This window comes from Ammospiza nelsoni, chromosome Z, assembly GCF_027579445.1.
Source record: "Ammospiza nelsoni isolate bAmmNel1 chromosome Z, bAmmNel1.pri, whole genome shotgun sequence".
In the NCBI taxonomy this organism is placed as follows: Eukaryota; Metazoa; Chordata; class Aves; order Passeriformes; family Passerellidae; genus Ammospiza; species Ammospiza nelsoni.
In genome coordinates this window covers 78,600,018-78,619,158 of record NC_080669.1, presented here as the reverse complement: position 1 = coordinate 78,619,158, position 19,141 = coordinate 78,600,018, and the positions used below count along the sequence as shown (strand labels likewise).

General features: G+C 55.5%; 4 protein-coding genes across 5 annotated transcripts; all 4 read left to right on the top strand.

Annotated features, from left to right (window-relative positions):
• Positions 1-1,456, top strand: LOC132086698 (avidin-like). The gene is made up of 4 exons (XM_059492563.1): positions 1-119; positions 200-413; positions 823-943; positions 1,270-1,456. Exons 1-4 carry the CDS (start codon positions 12-14, stop codon positions 1,310-1,312), a joined length of 486 nt encoding a protein of 161 aa, XP_059348546.1. The 5' UTR covers positions 1-11; the 3' UTR covers positions 1,313-1,456.
• Positions 1,457-6,778: 5,322 nt separating this feature from the next.
• LOC132086854 (avidin-like) lies at positions 6,779-8,995 on the top strand. The gene is made up of 5 exons (XM_059492790.1): positions 6,779-6,949; positions 7,866-7,952; positions 8,039-8,252; positions 8,604-8,724; positions 8,815-8,995. Exons 1-5 carry the CDS (start codon positions 6,875-6,877, stop codon positions 8,846-8,848), a joined length of 531 nt encoding a protein of 176 aa, XP_059348773.1. The 5' UTR covers positions 6,779-6,874; the 3' UTR covers positions 8,849-8,995.
• A 3,319-nt stretch (positions 8,996-12,314) lies between these two features.
• Positions 12,315-14,578, top strand: LOC132086905 (avidin-like). Its single transcript, XM_059492865.1, has 4 exons — positions 12,315-12,409; positions 12,916-13,129; positions 13,540-13,660; positions 14,396-14,578. Exons 1-4 carry the CDS (start codon positions 12,332-12,334, stop codon positions 14,493-14,495), a joined length of 513 nt encoding a protein of 170 aa, XP_059348848.1. The 5' UTR covers positions 12,315-12,331; the 3' UTR covers positions 14,496-14,578.
• A 1,822-nt stretch (positions 14,579-16,400) lies between these two features.
• Positions 16,401-18,085, top strand: LOC132087001 (avidin-like). Of its 2 annotated transcripts, none has more exons than XM_059493024.1 (4): positions 16,401-16,475; positions 16,999-17,209; positions 17,312-17,444; positions 17,858-18,085. In XM_059493024.1, exons 1-4 carry the CDS (start codon positions 16,404-16,406, stop codon positions 17,889-17,891), a joined length of 450 nt encoding a protein of 149 aa, XP_059349007.1. In that variant the 5' UTR covers positions 16,401-16,403; the 3' UTR covers positions 17,892-18,085. The 2 variants fall into 2 exon arrangements, with proteins under 2 accessions (XP_059349007.1, XP_059349006.1); XM_059493023.1 differs by having other exon boundaries at positions 17,702-18,085.
• The last annotated feature ends 1,056 nt before the right edge of the window (positions 18,086-19,141 follow it).

The window sequence follows — 19,141 nt, the reverse complement described above, 5'->3', positions numbered from 1 at the left end:
GCAAGGAGCACATGCCCAGGTCCATCAGCTGCCTGCCTGCTGCAGAGATGGTGCAAGCAACTCCCTTGCTCCTCGTGCTCTTCCTGGCCCTGGGGGCTCAGGGCCTTGCTGTGAAAAAGGTACAGTGAGGGTTGAATGCACAGGGTGGGGTGGGCAGGGGGCTGTGGCTGCAGGCAGTGCTGAATTCCCTTCTCTCCAGTGCTCCCTGACCGGCCGCTGGGTCAATGACTTGGGTTCCAAAATGAACATCTCGCCAGTGAACAAAAATGGTGGCTTCACTGGCTCCTACCACACGGCTGTGACAGCCACCTCCAACGAGATCAAGGAATCCCCACTGCAGGGATCCATGCAGAGGAGCCCTAACCAGAAGGGCCAGCCCACCTTTGGCTTCACCGTCAACTGGAGCTTTTCAGGTACTTCTTTCCCAGCCTCCTTGTGATATCCTGGACCTCCCCTGCCCTCCCTCTTCTGCTCTTGGAGTTTTTCTGCCCTCCCTGCAGTGTTCTTGCTCATTCCCTGCCTTCCCCTGCACTGTGCCCACTGCTCTCCCTCCCTGCAGCTCCCCCATCCCTGTCCCTGGAGCTCCTCGGTTGCTGCCAGCTCCCAGTGCCAGGCTGCAGGAGGGGCAGCAGGGGCTGGAGGCTGCACTGCCTGCCCGTGTCCGTGTGACACCCCAGCCCTGTGAGCCCTCCTGCTGCTTTCCCCATCCCAGCTGTGCCCAGAGGCCGGGGACAGCAGGGATCTACTGTCCCCTGTGCTGGGACAGCAACTGGCCTGCCACCTCGGCCATGCTCCCCTCCATCTCCTGTCCTGTCCCCACAGACTCCATCACTGTTTTCACGGGCCAGTGCTTTGTGGATGATAATGGAGAGGAGGTTTTGAAGACCATGTGGCTGCTGAGGTCACATGAGGAGAACATCAAAAATGACTGGAAAGCCACCAGGTGAGCCCCCTGTCGCTGCCCTGCACATGTCCCCTGTGCACCCCCAGGCTGGGGCTGTCACAAATGAGTGTTTTAGGTTTCTTGCAGAGCCACTCTCACAGGTGTTGGCAAAAGCAGGTTTACTATCTGTTTTGAAAGCGCAGGTTAACAAATCTCGATGGCAGGGTTCACTTGATTGCTTTGTGCATGGGTAAAACATAGAAAGGAAAAACACCATCCCTGGGGGTCCTGCCAAGGTGCAGATGTGGTGTGGTTATACAGGTCTGGGTGGGTGTTTGGACACCGTCAGGTCCCTCCCTCACATGTCCTCCTCTGTGTCCCCACAGGGTGGGCTTCAACGTCTTCACCCGCCCGCAGCCACCAGAGTGAGGGGGCAGCAGCAGCGCCAGGGCTGTGCCCCTGCTCCTGCAGCACCACCTGCTTCTCCCAATAACGCTTTGCTGCAAAACACCCACAGTCTCCTGTCATGCTGTTGCAAAATGTGCCATAAATAAAATATTTCTTTAAAAGGTTTGTTCTTTGGTGTTTGAGGTTTTTTTATGCTTTCAAGCGTAATTGACAAGGAAGGACATTTAGCCTGTGAAACAGAACAGCAAACAAGCTCTAAGCTGTGTGCAGGTGTTAGAAAGAGATCTTACTTGGTAGAATTGCCTTGTTAAGGTTTAGGTCTTGAGGTACTTTAATGATCTAAGACCTGGGTGCAGGCTACAAAACTTGGGATGAACAATATTCCACTGGTAAAGGACACAAAGAATGCAGAATCTACAAGACACTTGGAAGAACCCTCAAGATTATAATAAAGACAACTGGATCAGGAAAATCTCAGTCCTGAAGCAGTTCTGACTGGGTAGAAAGTAAATTTTGGCAGGGATGGATCATGGATTATGGCCCGCTGAGTCAAGAAACCCATCAACTCAAGAGAAGAGAAAGGCTGAGCCTGCAAATTAATTAGCATTAGATGCAAGAGAATTCTTAGCCAATAGGAGAGAGAGTAGTAATTAATAGGAGAACTAAATAACTTGTTGCCAATGAGCATCAATGCCCTTGTTTGCTAGATATGTAAATAGCAAAATATTTTGATAGTTGGTTTGCTTGATCTTTGGAATAACACTGAGTACTTGGGCTTGTAGAATTAAACCAAAAAATCAATCTCTCTCTTGGGTGTGCAATTACTGCCTTGTTATGCACCAGGTAACAAATCAAACTTTTCTGGACAACACTGTCATGGCTCAGCACACACATTCCCAATACCCCCCATGGTGTCTCACTGTCCCTTCTGTCCCCATACCCAAGGCCTCATGCGTGTCCTCTGCTGTGACCCTCCACGGCACAGAATCCTCCTTTGCAGCCTGCCCACTCCACCATGGTCCTTGGGACCCCCTGCCCCATCCCAGGGGATCAGCAGCCCGTTCAGCCTGGAGCAGTGCCCAGCCTGTCCCACAGGTGTCCTTTGGCAGGAGGCCCTTTGGTTTCAGCAGCCACTGCCCAGCCACAGCCCCCTCTGCCATAAAAGGGCACCACACACGGCCACCAGCACCATGGGCACCCAGGGCTGCTGCTGCTGCTCACCCTGGCCCTGCTCATGGCCCATGGTGCTGCATCCAGGGAGGTGAGAGCAGCCCTGGGGCAGTCTGGCCGTGCTGAGCCGTGCTGTGCTGAGCTGTGCTGTCCTGGGTGCAGGGTGGGGGTGAGGGGCTGCATACCCTGGCTGTGCCATCCATGGATGTGGCACATATCCATGTGCCGTCCCTGTGGTGCACTAGGAATGACCAGAGGGCTGCCTGCTCCTGCTGTGCTCCCTGATGCCATGCTGTGCCCTGCCATGCTGTGCCACTCCGTGCTGTGCTGTGTCACACTGCTGTGCCATGCTGTGCCACCCCTGGGGCACAGTGTGCAGGGCTGACAGGGTTGCATGTTTCTCCCATGCTGTGCTGTGCTGTGCTCTCCTGTGACACCCCAGCACACAGTGTTCCTCTGCTCCCCCCGTGTCTGGCTGTGCCATGCCACACCACAGTGCAGTGGCCATGGCCAAGGAGGCTGCCAGCTCTGACTGGCTGTCCTTGGGGGTACTGTGGGTCTCCTGTCCCTGCTAGAGGGGGGTACCCAGTACCTCCAGCCGTGCCCTGCCCTGCCCTGCCCAGGGAGGGAGAGGTGCTGTCCCAGCTGGTGCCCATGCGCTGGTCTCAGTTGCCACACAGAGGGGCCATGCCATGGGACACACATGCCACTGCTGGTGAAGGGAGGAGGAACTGTGGCTCAGCACTGCCCAAGCCACCCACACAACCCTCAGTCCCCAATGTGCAGGGGCAGGGAGAAATGAGCAGGGACAGTGGGAAAATGAGCTGGGCTCCAATATGACCGTCTTGGCCACAAACAGAGCTGGGACCTTCTCAGACTCCTGCCACACTGCAGTGGCAGCCACCAACAAGCGGATCCTGGTGTCACCCTTCTGAGGGATCTAGCAGCATCCCAGTGCCAAGCCCCATCTTCAGCTTCACTGTGCAGTGGCAGCTCTCAGCTACAGCAGTGACAGTGACCCCCTGCACATGTTGCAAGTAGGGACCCCCCTCTCTGGGTGCCTCAAATCCCCTGTGGCACCCAGAGGAGCCCTGGCTGTGGGCACAGATGGGCCACATGCACACATTCCTGCCTTGGGAACTGGTGGTGGGAGAGTTTGTTGGTGGTGGGTTTCAGGGCTGTCTGGAAGAGGTGATGGGGGTGTCCATCTGTCTGTCCAGGGGCAGGGCCGATGCCCAGCTCTCTGTCCAGTGATGTGGAAGCAGTCCATCTGGCCAGTGTGGCAGGGAAGTCCAGGGCATGTTTGTCTGTCTGTCTGCCAGGACGAGGTGGCCCAGGCTTCCCTGTCTTGAGGTGCAGGCTCTCCCCCTCACTCTGCCTCTCTCAAACCTTGCCAGACTCCACCACTGCCTCTGTGGGCTTCATGGATCACCAAGGGAAGGAGACACTGGAGACCCCGTGGCTCCTGCAGGAAGAGGTCCTGTGACACCTGACACCAGGGACACCTGGAAAGCCACAAAGTGAGCTCTGTGCCTGCCGTCTCACCCCACAGCCCTCCCTCCCACCCTGCTGACGCAGCTTCCCTGCAGACTTAGCACTTCCATCTTCACCCACACCAAGTGATGGGAACAGGGACCAGTGCTGCCTGCACCCTGCTGTCCTTCTGCATCCCGAGGTGTCCCAGCTGTCCCAGTCTGAAGCTGGGCCCTTAGCAAGGAAACAAGCTGGGCTCTTAGCAAGGAAACACACCCTCACTGTGCCCTGCTTCTTCCCAGTGCCTCCCAGCCGCCTGTTGGTGGGGCTCCCCATTCCCACACTTGCTGCCCTCCCACATGGAGCCAGATAAACCTTTCCCCACACGGCAGAGAGCTGTGTCCCTTGTGTCCCTGGTGTACAGGCAGCCATGTGTGAGTGTCTCCCCATCTGGGGCCACAGGGAGAGCAAGATGCTGGTGGGGGGACAACAGGGAAGTGTTTTGGAGGGCATGGGAAAGCTGGGGTTAGGAGACAGCAATTCTGCTTCCTGATCATAGCTTCAGGCCTCAGCAGGGGCCTTCTTGCCTGTGCACCCATTTGGGACATTCACAGGGCTGGGTGGCTCCGGGGAGCGCCCCCAGTGTGGGGCAGCAGGACACCCCACAGCTGAGGGTGGGGGTGAAAGCTGCATGCAGGCAAGCCAGCACTCTCCCCTGGCCTCATCTGCTGTCTCTGCACCCCTCTCTGCCCAGCCTCCCATCAAACTCCAATTCCAGCCACTGCTCTGCTTGGGAGCCTTGGTGCTGCATGCACATATGAGGGAGAGCCGGCTGCCAGCCCTCACAGAGGGAAATCCGGGAAGTTGGGGCAGTCCAAAATCCAGGCTGGATGCTGGGGGGATCGGGAGAGAGGCCTGGGACTCCAGGGAAGCTGCAGGGCAGAGCGGGTGGCCGAAGCCATGTACCGCCAGTGTGCCTGTTGAATGTATGCGGGCACAATGTACTGACTGGCTGCCACCTGATCAGCTGGGAGTGGAACAGGATACAGATCCCTTCTGGTGTTCATGTTCACAGGAGGTTATCTGAACACTAAACTTTATCAGCTCCTTAGGAAAGAAAACACATCAAACAAGAGAGCCCTATGCTCTTTGCACCGGTCTGACACTGCAATTCACTAATCCATCATTTCAGCAGCTCATGAAGTTTCAAACTCATTAGTTACATAATCCAGGATGCACAGCTCCTAACTGCTGCTCCTGAGCACCACGGGGAGAAGCTGTGTGGGCAGGGAGGGGCGCAAAGGGTGTGAAGGACAATGCTGCCTGGTGGCTGCAGGGCTGCAGGGGCAAGAGACTGATGGAAGGGGCAGAAAGCACACAGTGCCCTGAGAAGGTGTCAGTGCCTGTCTGCCCTCCTCTTCCTCTCACAGTGTGCCTGTCCTTCCTCAGCCTCCCTCAGCCTTTGCTCTTTTCCCTCAGTCCCTGCTGGGTTCTGGGGCTGCGCACAGAGCACACAGACCTGAGACTCTGCAGGGTAAGCTTGTACCTACAGACCACTGGTTGATGTGCCTGGTGGTCCAGCTTTTGGTCAAAAGTCACCATGCCTCCTCATACTCACCCTTGCTCCCTCATCCTCATGCCTGCATTCTGCACAGAGCCCTCAGTTCATCCCCACTGATCCTTGGCACTGCCCTGGTCGTGCTGGGGTCGTTCTTTGCTTCCCCTCCCCAAACACCCACTGTGGCTGTCACCAGCACCGTGAGCACCCAAAGACTTCTCTGAGTGGTCTGTGAGGTTAAAGCCTTGGGACCCCAGTGTGAGTGGGGGATGAGGCTGGGAGCCCTGCACAGCAGGGCACAAGGCCACTGACAACCATGTTGGCCCAGGACATGAGATTTAATTTAGTTTCTGTCATTTCATTACCCTGACAACTACAAATTCCCTGGCTCCCGGTTCCTCCCAAGAAGGCAACCAGGGGGACAGAGAATGATTGTGCTTGCTTAAAAAAAAAAACCAAAAGTAAAACTGTAGAGTTTTATGAGAAATCAGCGCTGGGGGCACCACCCCCTCTGTATCACAATCTGTGTTCATCAGCTGTATCTCACATCCGGTCCCTGACCTTGCTGTGATCCTGGCCTTTCACTGACGTTTCATTTTCCTTTTTCTCTTGCCTGACACATGCAACTGGGGCTGCTCACCTCCAGCCTCAATGCCCTGCTCAGAGGTTTTCCTACTGCTGTTGGGGCCAGTTTGCTTCATTCACCTCCCAGTTCCCTGGACCCACTGCAGATCACCTGCTGTCCCTGCACACATGCCGTGCCCAGTCCTCATGAATCTCTGTCCTTCTGTCCAACCCTTGCAGTGACCAGAGGGTGCTTTGGGACACAGGAGCTCCAGCAGGGCAGGATGGAAACTTAGACCCAGCCCTCAATCAGCAGGCATGGGGCTAAAGACCCCCAGGCTGGGTGATGTCAGTGGGCAGCCCCACACAACACCTCCTGCATCCCTGTTCTGCCCATACCCATTCCTGTGTCCATCCCTGTTCCAGTCCGGCTGTCTATCTCGATCCCTGCCTCTAATCCCTGCCCCGTCCCCATCCCTCCCACCCTTGCTTTCATCCCTGCCCCTGTTCCCGTCCCCATCCATGTGCACATCCCCCATCCCTCGTCCTTGCCCCCACCGCAGTTCCCGTTCCCATCCCACCACAACCTCTTCCTGTCCTCATCCCCAGCCCTGTGCCCATCCCCGTCCTTGCTCCTGTCCCTGTCCCCACACCTCTTGCCCTCCCTGTCTCCTTCCCCTTCCTTGTGCCAGTATCGATTCCTCCCTCATGAACCACCCGAGGGTTTCCCGGAAAGCAGCGGCGGAGCCGAATATAAGTCTGTGACTCACGGGCACGGCGCGGTTCCCCGCCGCCGCCGCATCCCGAGCTGCATCCCGATGAGCCGCCGCGTCCTCTCCGCTCTCGCCCTGCCCGCAGGGGTGTCCCTGGCCGCGGCTGCCGCGGGCTTCCAGGTGGGAGCTCCTGCTCAGAGCCGGTGTGGGAAACTCGGCTCCGGGGCAGCCTGGGTGGGAGCACGCCTGGGGATCCCGGTGTTCAGGGAGGGACACGAGTGGGAGACTCGCCGGAGAGGGGGAATATGATATGGGAGCTGCAGCGCTTGTTAGGGATGGGACACGCGTGGAAGAGCCATCTGCGGGGGGAACACTCGGCAACAGGAGGATTCCCTGCTCCAGCGGGTACCCAGACGGGAAACCCTGCAGAGGGAGATGAGGGAAGTGATGCTCCAGGGTAGTCCGTGTGCCCGGGAGGGATGTGCATGGAGATTCCTTCCGTGTTGCAGGAGTCATGGATGTGGAAACCCCACACTTCCCTCCCAGGGACTTGGAGGGGAACTGGGGCAGGGGAAGCGTGGGGACCCTACCCCAGGGGGTGCCTTGCCCCTGCCTCAGACAGTGCAGCGCAGCAGAGAGCAGGCAGCGCTTAGAACTGCAGGTGGGATGTGCAGGGCTCTGAGGAGCAGAACTGCAGCTGGGATGTTCAGGGCTCTGCCTGAGCTGGAGCCCACTGTGGACCTAGGGCTATGCCCATCCCAGAGAGCCGTGCTACATGTGTGCTGATGGGCACAGCACAGGTACCCACAAACACGGGCAGATGTGCCCTGGATTCCCACAGCTCACCTGCCAGGGCTACAGCAGGGATCCCACCCATGTTCCTGCCTGTCCAAGGATCCCACCTTTTACTTTTCCTCTTCACCTCTCCCCGTTGATTGGCTTACCCCAGCTTTTGGCCCTCTTGATGTAGCTGCGATAGCAGCAACTTTATGAATCAAGTATTTTAAAAATGAATGCTCGAGCACTCTCAGGAGTCCAGAAACACTCTGCTGTGCCACCATCCACAGCCTGACCTGTGTTTGTGTTCTTTTCCAAGATCTTCTGCCAGGAAATTGAGCACCCTGGGGAGAAAAAGGCCAGCAAGAAGGAGGCAACCATGGGGGAGAGCAGAAGGCATATCAAGGTGAGTGCCAGCATCCCGAGGGCATTGGGGGGCGTGGGCAGGGCTGTGTACAGGCAGCCCCCAGGGACACATCTGCTTGTCCCCAGCCGTGCAACCTGACTGGTTGGTGGAAGAATGACCTGGGCTCCAAGATGCAAGTGTTCAAGGTCGGCAAGGACGGAACCTTCTCTGGAGAGTACCACACCGCCGTGTCAAGCACCCAGAAACCCATCCAGCCGTCCCCACTGACTGGCTCCCAGCATCTGGATGAGGATGGACAGTGCACCTTTGGCTTCACTGTCAACTGGAAGAAATTCTCAGGTCTGTGGTTGCATGATGGATGTTGTGGGATGGAGTGGTGGGATGGAGAGGGGAGCTCAGACAGGTCCCGGTGCTCATCCCAATTCCTCTGTTCTCTCTGCTGTCCCCTGTCTCTCCTTCTCTGACATCTCCCCACTGTGGATGGTGTCTGCAGAGAGCAGTACACCTCCCAAAACAAGGTCTGGGTGAGGCAGCACCAAGGGTTGCTCTGACAACACCTCTGCCACACACTATTTCCCTGCAAATATTGGGATCCACTCAGGCTCCATGAGCACTAAACTCACCGATGCCTGGGAAGCTCCAAAATCAGCTGGGGTCCTGCTGGGATGCTGACAGCCTCCACTGCTTTAGACTCCACAGCTGTGTTTGTGGGCCAGTGCTTCAATGGGGATGATGGGAAGGAGGTCCTGCACACCTCCTGGCTGCTGCGGGAGAAGGTGGACTCACAGCCGGATGACTGGAAAGCCACCAGGTGAGCCAAGGAACCCCCAGTCCACCTGGGATCCCTGGGATCCCTGCCCTGCTTCTGGCTGGGCACCAATGAGAGGCTGCTTCCCCACAGGACTGGGCACAACACCTTCATTCGAGTGGGATGAAGGAGGCAGCAGCATCTTATCCGGGCCACACCTGGGAGACTGGAACCCCTCAGCAGGATCCATGTGTACCAGCATGCCCTGACGTTTCCAGCTCTGAAGGAAGATATCCCAAAAAACACAAAATAAAATTAAAGATATTTAAACACAGCCTTGTGCAGTCTGTGGATATGTCCTGGAAAAGCTGGGCTAAAACACAGTGGAAGGTGGGTGTGGGATGAAACTCTCATTCCCTTATTCTGGGAAGAGACTGGCCCCAAGAAAGCCTCCTTTCCAGCCCAAGCAGGATGGTGCATCCCCAAAGTAACCCTCTGACACTAGCTGTGACCAGCACTCACTCTTTCCTGCTGAAAGCCTGGTGAGTGTGATGGGAGGGTAAGTTGGGCAGCTCTTCTGCATCCCAAAAACCTGGCTGGGAGGCCTCTGGCTCTGACACAGCCCCTGAGCAGGCAGGCGAGGGGCCTTAGCTGTGTCCACACTCCTGAGAAGTGCCAAGGGCTGCTCTGTACCAGCCACATAGTGCCAGTAGCTGCAGTACACCCAGCCCACAACTCTTTCTGGGAAATGTGATTTACTGAGAAGCTATTGGGCAGCAAATACAGCCTCTCAAACCTCTGCCCAATGGACTGTGTGACTGACCAAAACAGGAAGTGCCTGTGCTGCCTTAGGCACCCCTCTGAGCCAAAGAAAATGATTTCCAGGAAATCAGCTCTTGGTCTGAATACGAAACTTAGTCCTTGTGTCTTTGATTCTCAAAATAACCCGGCACAGTGCTGCATGCCCTGAGCTGGCACGCTGCCTGGGATTTGGTGAATTTAAAAGTAGGACTGGGCTGCTGGGGCTGCCACCCCTCTCTGCTGCCCTGGCTTTTCTGCCACAAGTGCTGTGGGTGGGAGAGTTTTGCTAACAGCACCTGTGGCTTTAGCAAGTTTGCCTGCTCTGTGTTTTCAGCCGCCTTGTTGCAAACTCACATGTGGTTTTCTTCTCACATCTTTCTCCCTGGGGCTCATCTTCCGCTTCCAGAACAGTGCTGCTCTTCCCTTCTCTGTGCCTCGCTGGCATTTCTCCAGCTTTTTCCATTCCCTTACAGCATTTCTGACCAGAATGTCTTTACACCAGCCCTCTGCTACGCATTTATGTATCTGCACAGCTTTTTCCCTGCTTTTAGAGGAGTCTGAGAAGTGGGAAAGTGAGAGCCAGAGGGACCACAGGACTCTGCTCTCACCTGAAGTGTGACCAGCTCAGCAGTGAGGTGCCTGCTAAGCCTCCAGCCTCACTGCATGCATCCTCCTGACCTCATCATTGCCTTCATGCCAGCATTTCCCCAAGGCAGGGCTCTCCCGAGGCTGTGCAGCATTTCCAGGGTGCTTCAGCCAGGCAGCAGTGCTGACCAAGTTGGAGCATCCTGCGAACCCCAGCAGGCAGCCACAGTGCTGCGAGGAGCACGGCAGGCATGAGCTGGCACAGCGATTTCCAAGGCCAGTCCCTGCATCAGGGCACCCAGCCTGGCTGCAACGCATCCCTGGCACACCTCGGGTTTGGGGTGACAGCTGATTGGACCTGGGGGTGCCTGGGAGTGGTTAAGGATGGGGATGTTTCTCCATGGATATTTGGCACCCCTCAGCTCTGAGTTTTGTTCAGCTGCAAACCTGCTCACAGTGTTGATTTGCAAACCCGGCACCGTTTGTTTCCCTCATCAGCAAGGAAAACGTGAGCAGGGCTTCTCCTTCAGCCCCACTGCAGAAAAACCCGCTGCTTCTGCTGCATGGCACAGTGTCATTCACACATTGTGAATGCCTCCAGGGGCAGGGGGAGCTGGTGGAGGCAGCGAAATCACATGGGCATGGCTGCGTGGCACAGCTGTTCACACATATATTGTATCAGTTACAAAAACCCAAAAAATGAACTTATTAGGATCTTGGCACGGGGTGATGCTTGCATAAGGATCAAATCCCTTCAAGAACTGAAGTCACTGTTAGAATGGAGAAGGAGCTTCAACTGCAGGGGTCCCCCAGCACTGACATGTCTCAACCACATGTGGGAAACTGTCCTGCGCAACCATTTCTGCGGGGACTGCTCCTGTCAGCCGTTTACAAATGTCTCAACGCTGAAATTCTTGGTGCCCAACATCTCCCAGGGCAGCTGTTGACCCCTCCTAAGCAGAAGGATGCAGGAAATTCCCAGGTCATTCAAGAGACTGCATGATTGGTAGGTTGGGTGTACCGAAACCTGGTACCCTCCACTCTGCAGCAATGACAAAGGAGTAAATTTGATTTTCAAGCTATAACTTCACTGATGAGTGGAGACACGTATCTCCCATCTCCTCCACCACTTCTACATGGTTCTCTGGGAGTGCCAGTTCCTGGGTGCTGGGACCCAGCTGGGCAGCAAGCAAGGGAGAGCAGTGTCAAGACCCCAGAGGTTTTTGCAGCAAGTCCCCAGGATGGGAGTTGAACACAGCCCTATAATTTTTTCATTAAAAGCAATGTGCAATTTGAACATAGGATCCTGCTCCCTGAGGAAGAGGAGAGTGGGTTTCCTTGTCTTCAGGCCCAGGAAAGATGAAAAGGATTGTCAAAGCAGATCTCACCCCTTGTGCTTGGGCAGGGGCCAGAGAGGCACCTCTTGATCTGGACACAGCCAGATGCCACTCCTATCTTCCATGTATGCAGTGACATGTTCACCTGGTCAGAGTGGTGTCTCAGAGGACGTGTCCCTGTGCAAATGCCAGGCAGTCTGAGCACCCCCATTACAGTACTGCACATCAGGAACTCCTTGGGAAGGGTGAGACAGGGCCCTGCCCAGCCTCAGAGCATCATGCATATGGCATGCACGGCAGGCACCGTGCGCAGAACACACCTTCCCACAGGAACAATCGAATTTTGACATCGACATTTCTTCCAGGAAAGCCCTTCTGCACTCGCAAGAATGGCAGATTAAAGAGTTCCTGCTGAAGTGACAGTCTTAGGTCCCAAACCCGAGGGAAGCCCAGCACAGCCAGGAGGAAAAACAGTTTAGAAAGAGCATCAGACACTCACAACGCAGGAGGAGATGGTGACAGGGATGAGCCCTGCGGGCATTCCTGTCACCAGCCAGAACAGCAGGGCACAGCTGGCCGGACTGCTCTCACTCCAGCCTGTGTTTAGGTGGCAGCCCTGGCTCGGTGGCAGTGGGACAGTGTCAGGCCGTGTCTGCCCCCAGGGCTCCGGCACCGAGCAAGGAACGGGGTCGGGAGAGCCTTTTGGAGAGTGGCTATGTAAAGCATCCCTGCATCCCCAGCTCCCTGCGCAGCCGTGCTCATCGCCGCGTTCCTCCGGCGCTGCCCAGGTCAGGCAGACCTCGTCACCTCCCCTGGCCTGGGCACGCTGACATCAGGACACTCAGGCCTCAGCCGCCAGCCGCCGTGGCTCCGGTTACAGCTCTATAAAGGGGTTTGGGATGCAGGCAGAGAGGTAGCTGGGCCGGGCATTTCGCAGCCCCGCAGCCATGGAGGGCGGTGCCTTCATCCTGGTCCTCGCCCTCGCCGTGGCCCTGGCAGAGAGTGTTGCTCCTGCAGAGAGGAAGGTACGGGGATGGGTGACAACGGGAGCATGGCAGACATGGCAAGGGCATGCAGTGTGGGCAGCCAGGAGCTCTCCCTTAAATGCCATTTTAGACTTAGACAAGCCTTGCGAGAACCAAGTCCAGGCAGAGGGCAAGGTATCCCTGGATCACCCTCAGCCACCTGGTACCACCTCCAGAAGGATTTGTTCCCACAAGGGAGCTGTGCACAGGGCATTCCTTCCCTTGGGGTTTGTGCCTGGGAGCACCATGCCTGTAGCATCCCCTCCATGTCTGGGTCTGTGTCTGGGCGTACCCTGCACGCTGCAGGGCTGGGATATTCTGGCCTTGCTCCACCATCCCCTCAGCAGCACCCTGGGGCAGCATTTGCCCAGAGTGGGATTAGGGACAGTCAATGCCCTGCAGCTGCACTCACAGCCGGGCTTTGGCTTGCCCGGTGTGGGGCAGCAGCAGGGATGGGGTCCCTCTGCATGTGGGGGCACAGAGAGGATGTGGCTGTGTTCCTTCAGTGCCAGCTCAGCGGACTGTGGACGAATGACCAGGACTCACAGATGGAGATTTCAGTGTTGAGGGACAACGGGGACTTCCATGGACAATACCTCACACAAGTCACCCTCTCCGGGGGCTGTGCCCGAGTCTCCCCGCTGAGGGGTGCCCAGCAGCAGCTTGGAGGGGAGGGCTGGCCCACCTTTGCCTTCACTGTGCTCTGGGACAAGTTCTCCAGTAAGTGCTGGGACAACTCGGGATGGCACGGCAGGGTCAATGGAAGCTTGCAGCCAGCAGGAATTTTCTTTCACCAGGAATTCAGCTGGGTGATGCTCTGGGGCAGCTAAGCAGCAACAACTGCACAGCATGGTGCTAAGGGGCAATGCTGGGCTTGAACAGGGGAGCCTCCCCTCATCCAGCATCCTTGGGGCACCCACAGTGGGTCCAGACCCTGTTAGCACAACTGGGATGTGGTGCCACAAATCCTGCCTTGCCTGAGGAAGCCACAGGGAAGGGCAGGACCCCCCCAGCGTGGGTTTGGTGGTTCTGTGGCCATTGGAGCAGGAACACAGCTGTGTCTGGGAGGACATGGGGGAGCGGAAGAAGCCAGTTTCCCCACGGATCTCCCAATAAGTGCTTCCCCCCAGATGCCACCACCGCCTTCGTGGGGCAATGCTTTGTGGATGCAGGCGGAAAGGAGATGCTGAGCACTACGTGGCTGCTGCGTGAAGCTGTCGGGTCCCTTGAGGAGGACTGGAAAGCCACGAGGTAGTGGGGGGATATGGGCAACACCAATGCCACAGAGGGGTCTATCGCTGGCTGGGGGTGTACGTAAAAATCACAAAAGGGACGAGACTGTTGTGGAAGATGCTTTGAGCTGTTTTATTTTTCAGCATCAGTCTCATTACATGGTTATGACAATGGGAAGATGCCATCAGCTCACATCTCAGACAGCAGACTAAGAACTTAGTGTTACAACTTACTTTAAAAGTTTTTTGACCAATCGCACAAAGCAAAAGCACATTGACAGTAGTTCTACCTAACCACCATAAGCACACTTACCTTTGGTTAAAACAATGCTTGCTTATTTTGAATACAATACCTGCTTGCAAGCCTTAAAACACAATGCACAGAGCTCCATTATTAAGCTTCAAACTTCTTAATATCTTACTAGATAAACTTTTCTGTAGCTTAGGGAGTTATTCTAGAAAGTGTCAATACACAAACCATTGTTCTATTTGTCTTTGCTTTTCTATTTCTTAAATAATTTTTCTGCTGACCTATCTTATGGCTACTGCTTAGCTCTAATCACAGTTCCACTGTCTCTGAGGCCTACCTTTTGCAGCTTTCCCAAAACCTTCTGATTTTGTAGATTCCCACAGGGTCCTCACTGGAGGAAACCTGGGGGGAATTCAGGGACACCCCATCACTGCTGCAAGCACTGGCAGCTCTGAGTGGGCAGTGTCTGTGGGTCATCCTACAGGAACTCTTATCTTCTCACAGGGTGGGCAGAAATGTCTTCACGCGCAAACGCACCCCAAAAGGAAAGGTCCTGCCGAATTCATCCCCTCTCTGTGAGGCTGTGTCTTTACCAGGCCCATGATGGGATGGTCTGGCTGCAGCCTAACCCCCAACAAGGCAAGAAGAGCCTGCCTCCCAGCTGAGAATAAAATTTTAAAATCATCAGCTGTTGCTGCCTTTTCTTAGACTCTGTCCTTGCTACACCTTCTGTCCCCAAAGATGCCCCTGCTGAGGTGAGGCCTCATCACTGCCCCTCTGCAGGGACATCTGCATTGCTCCTTGATCCCACCCATCTGCCTCCCTGGGCTCATTTCCCATCTCATTAAATCCAAAATCCAAACTGTCATCATTCCCCACCTGCCTGATGGTGGCAGGGTTAGCAGCAGCACCCTGAATTCAGCTCACTTCCTTGCAGTGCCTTCATATCCGTTCCCACCAGACCCTTTCCAGCACTGGGAATCCGTGCTCTGTTGGATCAGGCAATGGAGACAGCATTATCAGTAGATTTGAGATGCTCATTAACTTTGTGCTGCATGGCACGTCCAGTAAAATGTGCACAAGTTAAAGACCCCATCCCACCCCATTCCATCCCCCTGGGTTATACTCAGGGATTTTCCCATTCTCTACCATTGCATTTTGGCAGTGTCTCTCTTTTTGCCTCTGTGGACACCTGCTAAGCTTAGTCAGCTCTTTTGGCACAAAGCTTTTGGCAGGTCCGTGGGTGAAGAGAAAGCCTCTTGCAGAAGTGTTATGAAAATACCCCAGCCCCAGGGATGACAGCACTGCAGCTGCACAGTCCATTAAGCCTGGCCCAGCTCTAGCAAAGCTGCAGCATGGTGTCATGAAGTGGGGGGAAACCTGGCACCACCCTGGGATCTATAACAAGCTGGCTTGTCCCTGCCAAACATCACAGAAAGGCAGGAGCTGGTGTCAGGCCAAAAGAACAGAGTGTGGCATCCAGGACAACAGCAAAAGACTCCACAGGGGGAATTTCTATGAGTACCTGTGATAGGCCATGAGTTTGGGACTGAAAAAGACAAAGAGGAGGGATATGTTAGGAGAGGGCTGTTTTCCACTCAGCCCAGCATTTGAGGTTACCTAAATGGGAGAGACCTGTGCTGAGCGCAGGGGGCCAGGATGTGCCAGGGCTAGCAGTGGGCACTGAGAGGTGCCACCCCAAAGGGGCGCTGCCCCACCCCTAGTTTGCACACTGCAGCCCTGTTGCCATGCCCTGCCCCAAACACTGTTGTCTTGAACACAGCAGGTCTTGGTTCAGCTGAGTCTCACCTGAATTTTCAGCTGCCACAGCCATATGCCTGCTCCAGGCATCACAGCAAAGGCACAGCTCAGGAAGACAGGGACACTGCATGCTGCATATTTCACATCAAAGGTCCTTTAGAGCAGCCAATACAAGAAGTGTGAATACAATGCTGGTTATCACACTCTGTGTGTTTAGCAAACACACTCATTGGGACCTCAGTAATGTCACTGTGGTTAATTCTTCCTCTAACTCTCACAAAAGTAAAAGCAAAAGCATCAAAATCAGCAGCTGACATCCAGCAAAGGCTGGAGAAACGTTACCGCTTCTAAAATTAGTAAACTTTGCTTTCTGTGCAGCGCTGCAGCATCCTCATAAGGCAGTGGCAGCAGCAAAGCAGGGAGGGGGTAAATGTTGAAATACGTGGTAGCTTCCAGCCTTTGTGCATGGGAGGCAGATTCCCAAAGAAGGTATTGACGCTTTCCAGGCTACTATAGGGCCTTATAAAAAACTTGTGTCCCCACTCCTCTGCCCAGCCGTGCTTATTCCTGCGTTCCTTCAACCCTGACCAGGTCATGCAGACCTGCCCACCTCCCTCGCCTGTCCCGGGCACCCTGACATTAAGCCATTCATCTCACAGCTGCCATCCTGGTGCTGGTGGGGCTCCAGTTACAGCCCTATAAAGGGCACTGGGCTGCAGGGCTGGGAGGAGCTCTTAGCAGCCTTGCAGCCATGGGGAGAAGTGCCTTTGCCCTGGTCCTCGCCCTTGCCCTGGCAGTGCGTGTTGCCCCTGCAGAGAGGAAGGTATGGGGACAGATGACAGTGGGAATGTGGGGCTGACATCCTGCTAGACCCCAAAGTCTGCTGCTGGGGCACCATAGCTCAGCAGGGAGCCAGGGCTGGGCTGCTGGAGCTGGTAGGAGCAGCACTGTGCTGGGCTGAGGGAAGCTGCAATGAGGCTGGGAGGACAGGACTGCTCCTGCAAGGATGCTTCTTGCTGTGGGAAGTCATTCAGAGGAAGGCAAACAGAGCCATACCCCTGACAGCTCCTGTTTTTCCTCCCAGAGAGTAGGGGAAACTGTGCACCTGCTGCTTGAGCATGAGGGTCTCCCTCTCCCTTGGGTGGGTGAAACCATCCTGGACAGTGGCTGAGCTGGATTACAGCTCAGGCATGATTCTCACACTGAGATGGTGATGCCAGTGGCACATCAGGTCAGTGGCACACCACCCACTGCTGCAGACATCTCTGGGCAGAGCCAGGGTGAAGGGATGGGAGCAGGATGCTCCCCCCTCTCCCTCCCTCCAACCCACAGCCCTGGCCTTGCAGTGCCTTCTCTCTGGGTCGTGGCGGAGCGACACCAGCTGCCAGATGGTTGTGTCCACCCTGAACAAGGACAACAGATTCTCCGGTTTTTACCAGCCGGGACCTGCTGCTGGCTACCCAGAACTCCTCACCTCACCACTGGAGGGGTCCCAACAAGATACAGAGCTAGTCCCACAGCCCACCTTCTCCTTCACTGTGAACTGGAAGCTCCAAGGTAGGCAGCAGGGGGACGTCATCCTGCAGGCGGGGATGCCAGCAGGACACAGGGTGACCTTGTGCCTCTCTACCTGACTCACACCATCTTAAACCCTTCCAGACTCAGAGACTGCCTGGACAAGTGTCTTCCTGGGCCAGTGCTATGTGGACCCCAAAGGGGAGGAGACCCTGCATGCCCTGTGGCTCCTGCGAGAGGCAGCCGACAGTCCTGCAGAGGACTGGAAAGGCACCCGGTGAGTGCTGGATCCCAGCCACTGCTCTGCCAGGGTCCTCTCCAACTCAGGCTGGAAAAGGGAGAAATCTCACAGGGTGAAGCATGGGAGGACCATGAGGGTGGAATGGGTTTGTCACCGGTGATATGCAAGGGCTATGGAGCATCTGTGTAACGTCGCCCACCCCTGCATGCCAGAAGTGCCTCAGGGTGGGGGATCCCTGGATGGGCTCTGGCTACAGAGAGCCCTCTGTGGAACTTTCTTTCCACTCTCCACAGCAGGAAGAGAAGGAAAAGATGCCAGCACCTGGCGCAGCCTCTGCTACAGGCTGTTGGAACCTGCAGTACCTCAGTCAGCCACACAGTGTTCCCCCTGGGCTTCCCCTCTACCCTCCAGAGCACGCACGACCCCATCTGATTTGGTGTTTCCTGCAGGATCGGCACCAGCACCTTCACACGGATAAAATGACAGCAAATGGGAAAATCCAGCAGGCTCAGGATTGCGAGGAGTGCCTAGGCAGACTTTGCCCGCAACAGCATGCTGCACTTGAGGCGCAACCTCAGCCCAGAGGTTGGTGCTTTCTTAGGCAAGTTCACCAGATGCAAAATAAAGGGTTTCTGTGGGGATGCAGGGCTTGGCTCTGTCTTCTGCCCTGCCTCAAATTTGTGGGGTTTGTGTCACCCAGCAGCCACCCTCCCAGATGGGAGGTTTCATGCTGCACTGAGACTGAAAAAGACAAGGCTGAGGCCAGCAGAGTCCCTGGGGATGACGACTGTCCCAGCTCCCCTCCCTGGCAGTGTGCGGCAGGACTGTGCCTGCAAACCTGATGCCATGCTCTGGATAACATGTCCATAGGGGTCACTCCCAGATGTCCCTAGAGATGGGGCACAAACTGGGCTGTGGCCAGGCAGAAGGAACACTGCAGAGCCTTCCCGCGGGAGCCGAGCACGGGAAGCTCTCGGGTGCCCGAACGGGGCGCTGCAAACGACTCCAGCAGAGCCGTCAGCCTCCGGTTCCCAGCCCCGGCGGATGCGCAGCCCTGGCCGGCTGCCAGCTGCCCTCCCATCCCAGGCCCGGGGAAAGATCCCAAATATCCCGCCCCGAGAGTCCCTTCGTCACGGCTGTGTCCCCCGAGGAATGCATGGGGGTGTGTCTCCAGTCATGATGTCCAGACACGGCCAAGGAAAAAGAACAGGGGAAGGGCACATCTGGCACTGGCTGGATTTTTTAGGCATCACAGCCCGACCTCTCTGCCTTAGACACTTTGCCAAAGTGCTCCTAACACGACTCCTGGGGGTTCATCAGGCCCAGGGCTGAGGTGCCCAGCTGTGAGAGCTGGAAGGAGGCAGTGTTCCATCACTGTATTTCCAGCTGCTTTTTAAACCAGTTTTCAGATGTTAATTTTTCTGTTTCCACCAATATCCAGCAGCTGGTGCTAGTGGATAAAAATAGGATGGATGATGACACAGGATTTAGATTTCCCTTGAAGAGGTGGATACATCTTGTTTCTTCTACTGACTGAATTTTCCATCTCTGTGAGAAACCCTAATTAATTTTTTTTTTTAAAGGGCAAACCTGATTCGTTTAAAGCCACAATGAGGAAGTGTTTAGCATTCTTACACAGCCTAGGACTTCCTTAGCAATAGAAAGCAAATTTCATTTTATGTTTTCACAATTTTCAATATATCACTATCACGGAAAGGAGTAGATACCCTAAT

Bases quoted from the DNA above. Each gene is read 5' to 3' on its own strand.
- LOC132086854 (XM_059492790.1), top strand. From the start codon at position 6,875: ATGAGCCGCCGCGTCCTCTCCGCTCTCGCCCTGCCCGCAGGGGTGTCC. The intron at 8,253-8,603 runs GTCTGTGGTTGC...CCACTGCTTTAG, and splicing joins CAACTGGAAGAAATTCTCAG to ACTCCACAGCTGTGTTTGTG. The intron at 8,725-8,814 runs GTGAGCCAAGGA...GCTTCCCCACAG, and splicing joins GATGACTGGAAAGCCACCAG to GACTGGGCACAACACCTTCA.
- LOC132086698 (XM_059492563.1), top strand. From the start codon at position 12: ATGCCCAGGTCCATCAGCTGCCTGCCTGCTGCAGAGATGGTGCAAGCA. The intron at 414-822 runs GTACTTCTTTCC...CTGTCCCCACAG, and splicing joins CGTCAACTGGAGCTTTTCAG to ACTCCATCACTGTTTTCACG. The intron at 944-1,269 runs GTGAGCCCCCTG...GTGTCCCCACAG, and splicing joins AATGACTGGAAAGCCACCAG to GGTGGGCTTCAACGTCTTCA.
- LOC132087001 (XM_059493023.1), top strand. From the start codon at position 16,404: ATGGGGAGAAGTGCCTTTGCCCTGGTCCTCGCCCTTGCCCTGGCAGTG. The intron at 17,210-17,311 runs GTAGGCAGCAGG...AAACCCTTCCAG, and splicing joins TGTGAACTGGAAGCTCCAAG to ACTCAGAGACTGCCTGGACA. The intron at 17,445-17,701 runs GTGAGTGCTGGA...CACTCTCCACAG, and splicing joins GAGGACTGGAAAGGCACCCG to CAGGAAGAGAAGGAAAAGAT.
- LOC132086905 (XM_059492865.1), top strand. From the start codon at position 12,332: ATGGAGGGCGGTGCCTTCATCCTGGTCCTCGCCCTCGCCGTGGCCCTG. The intron at 12,410-12,915 runs GTACGGGGATGG...GTGTTCCTTCAG, and splicing joins TTGCTCCTGCAGAGAGGAAG to TGCCAGCTCAGCGGACTGTG. The intron at 13,130-13,539 runs GTAAGTGCTGGG...GCTTCCCCCCAG, and splicing joins GCTCTGGGACAAGTTCTCCA to ATGCCACCACCGCCTTCGTG.